General features: G+C 53.5%; 1 protein-coding gene across 1 annotated transcript; it reads right to left on the bottom strand.

Annotated features, from left to right (window-relative positions):
- Positions 1 to 1,377: 1,377 nt before the first annotated feature.
- On the bottom strand, positions 1,378 to 10,454 carry LOC145719469 (nuclear pore complex protein Nup88-like). Its single transcript, XM_081810965.1, has 5 exons — positions 10,364 to 10,454; positions 7,300 to 7,386; positions 5,891 to 6,067; positions 2,719 to 2,905; positions 1,378 to 2,512 (listed from the first exon to the last, which is right to left on the bottom strand). Exons 3-5 carry the CDS (start codon positions 5,989 to 5,991, stop codon positions 2,324 to 2,326), a joined length of 477 nt encoding a protein of 158 aa, XP_081667091.1. The 5' UTR covers positions 5,992 to 6,067; positions 7,300 to 7,386; positions 10,364 to 10,454; the 3' UTR covers positions 1,378 to 2,323.
- Between the last annotated feature and the right edge of the window lie 1,131 nt (positions 10,455 to 11,585).

Raw genomic sequence — 11,585 nt, 5'->3', positions numbered from 1 at the left:
ATATATATATATTTGGATATAATTCTTGTTTGACAATCCTTTATATTTACTTAATTTTTAAAAAGATTTATTTTAGAGAGCACGCACGCATACATGCAGGAGAGAGGTGTGAGGGGGGAGAGAACCTCCAGCAGACTCTTCACTGAGCATGGAGCCTCACGTGGGGCTCAATCTCACGACGCTGAGATCATGACCTCAGCTGAAATCAAGAGTAGGGCACCTAACTGACTGAGCCCCCCAGGAACCCAGAGGATCCTTTATAGTTATACTAAGAAATATGAAGAATTGTTATGTAATTTAGATGAAATCTTCTATACTTCTTTTGAGCCCTAGTACCAGTGAGACTACCGGAGACTAAAAGATGAGTTCCTGAATATTTATGAATATTTATCGCTGTGACTCAGTACTTTCAAAACATTAAACAACTAAAACAAGATACAGAAATAATTTACATGCTAAAGCTGATTTAAGATGCAACTGCTGAGGGGTTGGCTCAGTCTGTGGGGCACGTGACTCTTGATCTCGGGGTCATGAGTTCAAGCCCCACTTTGGGTGTGGAGCCTACTTTAAAAAAAAAAAAGAAAAAAAGATGCAATTGTCATCCATAAGCCCCAGATGAAAATTTCCTCCTAACAGCCTTTCTTACTGTTGACTTCACAGTAAGTAAATGTTGTGAAGTGAATGTTAACATTTTTTTCCTGTTTTATATGTTGGGGTTCTGCATAACTACCCCCTGAAAACAGCATTATAGTAGTACAAAGTTTTAAAAATCCTGGTGTATGGCAGTCCTCTCCCTGAACAATAAAATATTAAAAAGTTTCTTTTCATCTGGCCAAACTGGAGACTTTATCTCAGGCTCAAATCATCTCACTAGGTCTACTGTTTCCAATGGCTTTTCAAAATGTGTCTGTGCTGAAGTCAAAAGAAAAATCTCAGTGTTGGGAAAGAACCAGAAATCTGTTACAAAAGAGGCAACATTCGAAACTGACGTAGGAATCTGTTAGACACCCTGCTATTCGGTGGCCACTCACGTCATTAAAAATCTGGGTACGTTTCAGTGACTGCAATGTGCCCTAAGTACAAATATGAATGAGTCAAAAATTTACTAGTTTCACATACGAAATATTAACTCTCGTTGGAAAAACCAAGAAAAGAATGCCTCCATTTAAGATTTCCCGAAGACGGGGCACCTGGGTGGCTCAGTCAGTTGAGCGTCTGCCTTCGGCTCGGGTCAGGGTCCCAGGGTCCTGGGATCGAGTCCTGCATCGGGCTCCCTGCTCAGCAGGAAGCCTGCTTCTCCCTCTCCCACTCCCCCTGCTTGTGTTCCCTCTCTCGCTGTGTCTATGAAATAAATAAATAAAATCTTTAAAAAAAAAAAAAAAAGATTTCCCAAAGACCTATTCTCTTTATAAGGAAACCAAGCAGCGTGTGTCCCTTACCTCACCGGGTCCCGGTGTCGTCATCGCTAAGTTGTGACCCCTACTGCTTGGACTGTCTAATCAGACGTGCTCAGTGACTCCCCATGCTGGCCTACCAAACGAGAACCACGAGCCCCGAACGTCTGCTGTCCTCTCTACGGATCTGAACCCGATCCCGTGGGCTGGCTCCAGGGCCGGTGAGCAGAGGAGCTCCTGTCTCTGCACGGGGCCCGGAAACCTGGAGGAGACCCCGAGAAGCGGTGGAAGGACAGTGGGATCGCAGGGGCTTGTGTGAGAGGGCCTCCCAGGTCATCTGATATCACCCCGACCGTGGCCAGGTGAGAAAACGGAGCCCAGAGGGGTTGACCGAACGCCCACTCATGTCAGAACTGTGCCCCAAACCCAGCCCGAGCCAGGCCCCTTCCACTCAGCCGCTCGGCATCTCCACAGCACCAGCTTCCAGGGGCGCAGCAGTTTACCCAGAAGCTCCCCAGACAAACAGAGAAGCTGCCGGAAAGATCTGGTACCAACCCAGGTAAATTAAAAGAGAAAAAGAGAAAAGGGACAGCTTTCAAACTGGGTCTGGGAGTAACAAGATACTATGATGTGTTCGAAAGTGAAGACCTGAATCTTCACAGCAGCGTCTTACAATTTAAATTTTAAAATTCCTTTTAAGGTTTATTAAAGTTTGTATATGTTTAGGTATTTGAATCATGAAATCAGCTTTCGACTGGACCGGGAAAAATTCCCCACTCTCGATCTGGGTGGATCCAGACAGCAGACTATCCGGACGCCTGGGAAAGCGGCTCAGCCCCTCCCGGCCCCGGAGTGGCGCGCAGAGCCCGGAAGGCTCTCGGGGCTCAGTCAGCCTTCCCGCGGCTGGAACCACAAAACCACGGCCGCTCCTAGCAGGTCGGGCTGGAAGTGAGGGCGCTGCCCACATTACCTCTGTGCAGTTTGATTGGACAAGAAAAGTCCGAATCGAAGGGGTCGTCGTCCCCGGCGGCGAGCGTCAGGCCGAGCTCCAGCTCCACGCACTCGAACACGTACAGGGAGGGGACAAAGTCGGCCCTGGAGGCCCAGGACTTCTCCGACTGTGAAAGCAGCAGCAGCGTCTCAGGCGTTCGCGTTCATCCACCCGACAGGACCCCCACCCTCGTGTCCTGACGAGGGGACAAAACGGCCTCTCTTGTGTCCGGCAGACGCGAACCAGGTTCCGAAGGGCCCATGTAGGGGCCGCACCTCGGGACGGGCGGTGACAGGGAGCCCCTCCCACTGTCAATGCCCGCACCCAACTCACTGTCTGGTCGTCCTCCTCGTCCCCTTCCAGCACGACGCAGTGATACAGCACTCCCGACTCGGTGGCGATCACCAGGATGTTGGGGACGCAGGGCAGGCAGAGGATGGCGCACGCGTCGTAGCCGTAGTTGTCTTCTGCCGCAGGGTGCATGGGCAACGGGCCCAGCAGCTTCCCGACACTCCCGGGGCTGCGGGAACAGTGACACACGCGGGTGGGCGGCTCAGACCGCGCGTTCCTGCGGCCGGCCCACCCCGGCCCACCCTGGCCCACCCTGGCCGTGAACGTGGCGCCGGGCGGCCCCGAGGTCTCCGCGCTCTCCCGCTCGACTCTCACCCCCGGTGCTTTGCGACTGCAGAGAAGTCTGCACCCAAGAAGACACGGACAACGTCTGAAGACATTTTTGGTTGTCGCCACGGGGGTGACGGGGGCGCTTACTGGTGCGCTGGGGCAGAGGGTGCTGAACGCTCCCCACTGTTCAGCTCAAACATCACCAGTGCGGAGGCTGAGAAACCAGGCCCCAAATCTAGGACGGTGCTTCCCTCGTCACGTCTCTAAGCTACCCAGTGACGACAGGCCCCAGGGAGACCCTCGCTGCTAAACCCACGGCCGCTTAGCTGCCCCGCGGCTGCACCTCAACATCTGCACCATCTGCCCCCGCTCCCCGTCTCTCCGAGCACATCTCTCGGGCCTTCTCCAACTTCTGTCCCTTGAAGACCGGCGCCCCCGCCCCACTCTGCACGCCCACGAGAGCATACTCAACCACGCCTGCTTCTAACTACTGCCTAGACCCTGCATTGTCTCCTCAGGGCTTCAGACCCAATGTCCACGTGGAGACAGTTACTGAGTGCTGGGGGGCGGCCCAAGGGACAGACATTCAGCTGGGGAAGCAGACGTGTAGCCAGAATTACCATTCGTGTGCTGAGTGTGACAAGGCAGGATTTACAGCAGGAGAGGAACGCAGGGACAAAGACACTGAGGTAAGGGGCGCCTGGGTGCTCGGTCGGGTGAGCATCCGACTCTTGGTTTCTGCGCAGGTTGTGAGACTGAGCCCCACATGGGGCTCTCCGCACTGAGCACAGAGTCAGCTTGAGAATGTCCCCTGCCTCTCCCGCTTGTGCTCTCCCACTCTCTAAAATAAATAAAATTTTTTTCCTTAAGATTTATTTGAGACAGAGAAAGAGAGGGAACACGAGCAGGGGCAGAGGCAGAGGGAGAAGCAACTCCCCACTGAGCAGGGAGCCCGATGCAGGGCTCAATCCCAGGACCCCAGGATCATGACCTGCGCTGAAGGCAGACACTTCACCGACTGAGCCACCCACGCGCCCCTAAATAAATTAAAAAAAAAAAAAAAATTGAGGTAAAAAAGGTACCAAAAATAAATATGAGCAATGAGAAAGGGCATATTGTGGGAGGGGACTGTGAACACTCCAAGCTAAGGAGCAGCTCTGGAAAGTTCTGGAAGCATGGACGACCAGGACCCACAGGAAGGCGACTCCGCTTACTAGGATGGGAGGCGACGGATACTGTCTGAGGCCGCAGGAAAGTAGCCCGGGACTGGCGCAGGACGCGGGCGGTCTCCCTGCTGGGCGACGGCCATCAGCAGGGCTTTACATGGAGGTGATGGAGCTGCGCTTCACCAGGATGAATGTGACAGCAGTGAGGAGAGGACGTGGAGGGACAAGTGGGATTCGGGCCGCTGGTGAAGAGATGAAGGATCTGGGCAAAAGACGAGGGTCCAAAGCCAAGACAAGCGGTTGGAGAGAAGGGGGTTTGCGTTCCAGGAACTTTTAGGGTAAAATCAAGAGAATTTGGGACTGGACTAGACTGGACATAAGAGGATGCAGAAGGCGCCCGGCTGAACGGCGGGAGGCTAATGGTGTCAGCACAGAAGCCCCCAGACGGGTCCCGTGTGAAAGGCGAACGTTTGGGTCGAGCAGAATCCGAGGGGAGTGAGTCCTCACGGCCCCGCCGCCCACGAGCTCTTCACCTTTCTCACCTCACGGCTCCGCTCACCCTCCCGTCCCCTCCGCCCCCGGGTCTTCCCGCGGATCCCCCCGGTCCAAGCGCCTGCGTTACCCGCGTGCCGGTGTTGCCAGCCAGGCGGGCGAGCACGGCCCCCGCCCCACGCCCGCAGTGCCGCGCCCGGGTCTGCTGAGGGAGCGCCAGGGGACAAGGGGCCACACGCCGGGCCCTGGATCACTGTCCGTCGAGACGACTTAGGAATGAAGCACAACGTTCAGCCTCTGGCCTTAGGCCTTCCTGGTTACAAACTTGCCCCAAATTCTTATCCTCTTGCCTCGCCCACCGTGACGGGGGAGCCTCAGGTCTTTATGTTCAGCATCTGCCTCTTCTCCCGAGGCCTGCGTTTCCAACTGTCCCCGGAGCATTCCCACGGTCTTGTGCAACACGGGGTCAATCGGGCCCTCGGTAACAGCACCACCCGCCCCGCCGGCAGCCGGCTCTCACGGACCCTCCCTCTGCGCCGTCTGCTGCGTGCACCTCCGCCTTTGCTTCCAAACGGCCCCACTCTGAGGCCGCAGCTGGTCAGCCAACGTGCAGCGCGGCGACGTCAAACGTCTCTGCCCCCATGCGTCCCTTACCAACCATCTCACCGTTCTGCTTGGAAGCCATCACCGGCTTCCCACGGCCCCACTCCTACGGGAAAGACCCCGTGTTCCCTAACCGGCTGTAGAACTCCACCATGTTGTCCCTGGGCAGCCCCTTCTAGCTCCATCACCTGGTGCCCTGTACCTGAAACCCTGCCCCGCCACAAACGTCTCCTCGCTGAGCCATGAGTGACATGTGCACCCACCTGACGCGCCCTTCCCCAGCCCTCGGCCATCCCGCATTGGACACGCGTCCCTCTCCACGAAAACGTCCCTACCTCCTTCACTGCGATCTGTCTCTCCCTCCTCTGAGCGCTCACTGTCTCTGTGCCACTAATGTGGTTTGGGCACGTGGCTCTTCTCCCCACAACTGGGACGTCTGACACCAGACTACCCTGTCTGCCCTTCCCCGCGGTGCCTCGTTCACGTGCGATGCACCGACTGTCTGGTCGACGGCGAGGAAGTCACAGGCCGAAGGATCGGTACCACGCAAACCAAGCACTACAGGGACCCCGCGTCCCCGGCGGCAGGGGCGCCCCGGGCAGCAGACGGCCGCCCCCACTCACCTGTGTGCCAGGCTGACGTAGGTGAGGAAGGTCTCCCCGTTCTCATACAGGATGTACAGCGGGTGCGCCGCGACTTCCCCTTTGCCCTTCTGCCCGAACATGCTCTTCGGGACCGCGGACAACGGCCCGAAGTCAAACGCAACTGCTGTCTCCCCCAGAGACGCGGTATACGCCCTCCTGAAAAGACATTGAAAACCAGCCTGTTGAAAATAAAATGTCCAATAACAGGAGGTGGGGATGGAATCTGCATTCAGTGGAGCAAAAAAGTCACACCTAAACGACAGAAGCGTCAAACCCTACAGCGCGGCTTCCATCTTCAGCAGCTCAAACCTACAGACGCGCGGTAAAACCCCGCACAGAGACACGCACGAACCCAAGAGGAAGAGAGCGGGAAGACCAGCTCTGAGTGTGGGAGACGTTCCTTCCACGAGCGTCCATGAAACACCTGCCCTGAGCAGGCGCTGCTGCACGTTCTGGAAACACATCCGTGAACCTGACAGCCCGCCCTCGTGAGAGCGACAAGACAAGACAGGAGCACAGGACGTGGCGGCAGATGTCAGCACGGGAAGGGAAGCGTGTAGGCGGCCCTGAGCGATCCTTCGGCCCGAGCGGCCTGGGAGGGACTCTGACGGGCGAGATCTGAGCGCAGACCCGAAGCACTGACGGGAGCGGGTCTGTGGTCACGTGGCAAAGCACAGGCAGAGAGGCTCCACGCGGGCAGGGGCGGTGCTGAGAATGAAGGGCAAGGAAGCCGGGGTGGCTGAGCCCGGGGTCAGGGCAGGAGAGGGGCCGCCTGAGGGAACTCAGTGCGCTGGGGCAGCAGGGACGCAGAGTCGCCAGCTTTATGCCCCAGGCGTCCCTCTGGCTGCTGTGGGGAGATCACAAAGCCTTTCATTTTCTTCTTAATATTTTTCTGTAGGTATTCCCCGTGTTCTACAATAAATACATGTTACCTTTGTAATTACGAAAAACAAGTGATAAGACATGCTGCTGTCTTTGTATTTTAAAGTTTAGTATAACTGTCATCCAAAAAGATTCCAGTTCCCTGCAAGGTTAATAAACACGGGTGTGTGCTCACACCACCAAAAGCATGCCGGTCAGCGATGGAAAAACCGCGCAATCTCTGTTAAAACTGCATTTGTAATCCCAATAAACTACCGGAAAATAACATTTCAGAACACGAAGAACAACTTACCCTTTTTTTTTTCCTTAAAGATTTTATTTGTTTATTTGACAGAGAGAGACAGCGAGAACAGGAACACAAGCAGGGGGAGTGGGAGAGGGAGAAGCAGGCTTCCAGCCGAGAAGGGAGCCCAATGCGGGGCTCGATCCCAGGACCCCGGGATCATGACCTGAGCCGAAGGCAGACGCTTAACGACTGAGCCACCCAGGTGCCCCGAACAACTTACCCTTTATTGAGTATCAGGCTTTCCTCTTCGGCTTCGGAAAGCACAATGACCCTGGCGGGGGTCTGAGGCTCTCGCAGAGAGTAAATCCTAGCGAGCAAAGGAGGAGAGACCCGCACTTAGAATTCTTTCATTTCAGAACTGCCCTTCCCCTCCATCTAATCACTGCTTCCGCATTTTCCTGCCGGTCTCACAACCATTTCTTTGCCACAGAGCCTGCTCTTCCTGACAGAGCAGCGTACTTCGTCTGTTCTTTCACAACGTAAGAGCAGGGTGTCCGGGGGACCTCCAGAAATACCGTGCATCGTTACCAAAGTGCCTCCCGGCCTCCTGCACACTGCGGCACCCCCGTCTCTCCCAGCTTGAGCCCCCGGGCACACCAGCACCGTCCGGACGCCGCCCGACTGGCCCGAGTGGGCCAGCTCCCCGGTACCGCCTGTCTCCGCCCGTCACACACGAACCTCCTTGGAGAGGAGCCCCACTGCCCTCTATACACCCACAGGCCGCACAGAGAGGGACGTTTAGCCCCAGTCTGCACACACTGTTGTTACACAAAGACGCAACATCACGTCATCCCTACTTTCCCAAGGGAGAAGTATAAAACGGGAGTTTTTTTTTTTTTTTTTACCAACATCATTTTAATTTAAAATAACAAAATTTCACGGCACGTGGCTATAGTTAAAAGAATTTTCAAAAGGCCAAAAATATTATTAGCAATCCAACATTGCTTATAAAGCCCTCATCAAGTTAATCACTTCGTCTCACCACCCTAAGACACTTTAAACTTCATTAGTTCCATTACCAGTAAAATGCCATTTAATAGATCTTTTTAATGAAAATGTGATCCAACTGAACACACGCACCGCAGTCTTCCGCCGCTTATAAGCAGCACTGACTTCAAAACGCACATAAACGCTGGACAGGACGCACTACAGCGGGGGGGTGAAAGGAAGAGCGGGTGCACCGGGTGGGTAGGGAGATCTTGATGCCCAGAAACTGTCAACAGGGTCCAAAGCTTAGGAGAAACAATAACTATCCCATATTTATTTATATTTTTTATTTCTTTAGAGAGTAGGAGGAAGGGACACAAAGAGGAAGAGAAAGAATCTCAAGTAGACTCTGCACTGAGCACAGAGCCCGACATGGGGCTTGATCTCATGACCCTGAGATCACGACCTGAGCTGAAATCAAGAGTCAGATGCTCAACTGAGCCACCCAGGGCCCCGAGTACCCCATATTTAAAAAAGAACAACCTTCAACAGTTGAGACCAAATACCTCCTTTTAGGCATAACTCGAGGAAGATCTTGGCCTGCGCCCTTTCCCATCACCCCTTTCCTCAGCACATATGAAAGGAAGACCAGGGGAGGGGCACCTGGGGGGCTCAGTCGGCTAAGCATCTGCCTTCAGCTCAGGTCATGATCACAGGGTCCTGGGATCAAGCCCCACACTGGGCTCCCTGCTCAGCGGGGAGTCTGCTTCTCCCTCTCCCACTCCCCCTGCTTATGCTCTCTCGCTCGCTGTCTCTCCCAATAAATAAAATCTTTAAAAAAAGAAAGAAACAAACACAGACCAGGAGAGGGAGCGTCAGGAGTCCTTCCGTATACACTATAACCTCTGTGGCAGGAGGGTGTCCCCTCCTTTCTTTAGCCCCAACTCCAAAGCCAAATGGGTGGGGAGGAGATACTTGCCAGATTTAGAGGTGCCTGTAATGAGGGGAGAAGGGTGTCTCATGTCCTAGCTGAATCCAGCTGTGCTGCAGGAAACTGCAGGCCCCCAGGTAAGGGATCCCCGAGTGAACTGGACAGGTCACACCCTGGGGTTGGGGCTTGTGAATGCTACATGGTATCCACCGCTCATACGGAAATTTCCACAGGAGGTGGGCTGAACAGTGTGAGAAAGGACTGTGGTACCGATGCCCAGGTCCCCGTGGCCCTTGCAGGGCAGAGCAGAGGACCGTGGCGGTCACCACCATACCACAGAAAAGACAACAATGGCTCCATCGCGAGTGCGAGGATCCTCCATCCCGAGAGAGAACGCGGGCCTGACCGTGGACAGAGCCGGTGGGAGACAGAGCTCCTCAGTGACTGGGGGCCCCTGAAGAAACACACAACGTTTGTGCAGAGGTACCGCGTCAACGGCAGCCACCAGCAGCCGATGGGACCAGATGACACCGGGAGCAGGGTCAGGTCTACCCCCTGACAGCCAGCCAGCCTCAGCTCCCCTCACTCCCAAGGACTGAGACCCCGAGGAAGCAGGAGGCAGCCTCGTCCCTACACATCACCCCACCTCAAGGTGCCGGGACAGAAACAAAAGCCAGAGCTGGTCAGGCCCTCCCCACAAGCGTCCCCTCCCCCAGTGTCTGGCCTGTGCGACGGGCTGGGACCCGGAGCGGGTATGGACTGGACATCGCACCTTTAAACTGGACGCACCAAGTTTAATAACTGAAGGTAACCAGAGAGCGATGAGATCTGTGTAAGAGACCAGTAAGGGTCAAGCCTTCAGCAGAGAAGGAAGAGCTGGCAGAGCATGGTTAAAAGCAGTGATTAGGAAAAATAAGACTATCTGCACCTCAGCTGAGTCCCCACCCCCCCTCCATGTTTTACCTAAGTTAGATCCAGAAAGTTAACTGATAATATTACAGAAATCTCTGTAGGATTAGGGCCTTTAATATAGAGTTCAAAACCTGTCAGATCAAACCAGTTCATTTTACAAAATTAGAACTGAGACTCCCCTCAAGTTCAAGATCTCCAAGACAGAAGTGGCGCGTTGGGACAAGAATTCATATCTCTCAACTCCCAGTTATGCTCCCTTCTCCCCCCGGGGCATCGCCTCCAGCAGAGCAACAGGCTGAGAGGGGCTCTCTCGGGAGGGTCAGTGAAGGAGAGACTGGAGGCAGAGACCTGGCTGGGCGGGCGAGCAGTAACTAAGGCCACTAAGTTAGGGCCATCAGACAGCTGGGCCCGAGTGCCTACAGCAGCCCGAGACAGGGCAGCGTGACGGCCGGTGACCCATCCGATGGCGCCACAGCCGACCCCGCGCGAAGCTACAGAGATTGAGACACTGAACCTTATCACGTTGTCTGACGTCAGCAGCACGATGTGGGGGTCCAGCAGCTCACCGGGGTACCAAGCGGCGTGCTTCAGCGTCAGAGACGTAGAACTGGTGAAAAATCTCTCAGCGACGGGAGTGGTACTACAATAAAGACAACAGTTTTTCCAAAACGTTCTGTAGAATGTGGACCAAAGACCTTCTACAGGAAAATCTATTTTAACACTCTTTGCTCTTCCTTCCTTCATATTTCCTTCTCTCAAATCTTGCTGAGAAGAGCAGTCAAAGCATCTATTCAGCCAATGCAAGTGAGGATCAAAACAGAACCGTTTTCTAAATCAGTGTATTTTAGACCATACTGTTACAGGTGACTTGAGATACACTAACCAATCTGATCCCTTTACTGGCCTGGTAAGAGAACTACAGGGTAAACGTGATTGATCCAATTGCGGAAATGGAGCAACAGATTTTAGAAAGGGAACATTTTAAGGGAACGCTGTGGAGCTAAAGGTGGTTTCTATCTTATACTCTTTTCAACAGATCTTTCAGACTCTCGCGTTTCCGGATCGTTGAAAAAGATACAAAAATTAAACTTAGTTAAACTTAAACCCCTTACACATACACAGTAACTGCTTTTCAAAAGTTATCTTATTTCTGCCCACATGAAGGAGCCGAACTCCAGTGAGACAGCTGTGATCATCCGGCAGAAGAAATGCAGGATCGCACAAACATGACAGCAGGAAGCCGAGAGCACATGGCGTTGGGTCGGCAGCACAGAAAATGTAGCTTACGAACCACCACGGCGCTTGAACAACTGTCCGCGTGTGTTACAAACTAGACAAACGATAAATGGAAATACAACTTACCTACAGTTCACTGTTGATTTTCCACCTTCAAATTCAGAATTCTTCCCCCATCTTTTAGGTAATTCAAATACTGTAAGTCCTTTTACTCCTATAAGTGCTATATGATGCTGTGTTGGACTTAACAGGACTTGATAGATTTCAAACAGGGGTGGATTTATGCACAGCAATCTCTGGAGAATAAAGCAAACTGGTTAAAATAGTTCATTTCACAGTAAAAATGTATGCGAGGTACTTGAAAGCACAACCATCATGGTACAGTTTTCTTTTTTTTTTTTTTTAAGATTCTCTTTATTTACTTGACAGAGAGAGAGAGCATGAGCAGGGGAGCGGCAGAGGCAGAGGGAGAAGCAGGCTCCCCGCCGAGCAGGGAGCCC

Source organism: Leptonychotes weddellii, unplaced genomic scaffold, assembly GCF_054177405.1.
Source record: "Leptonychotes weddellii isolate Sample4059 unplaced genomic scaffold, ASM5417740v2 HiC_scaffold_4648, whole genome shotgun sequence".
Classification (NCBI taxonomy): domain Eukaryota; kingdom Metazoa; phylum Chordata; class Mammalia; order Carnivora; family Phocidae; genus Leptonychotes; species Leptonychotes weddellii.
Note: the sequence above shows the minus strand (reverse complement) of the source record. Positions and strands in the feature narration are given on the sequence as shown.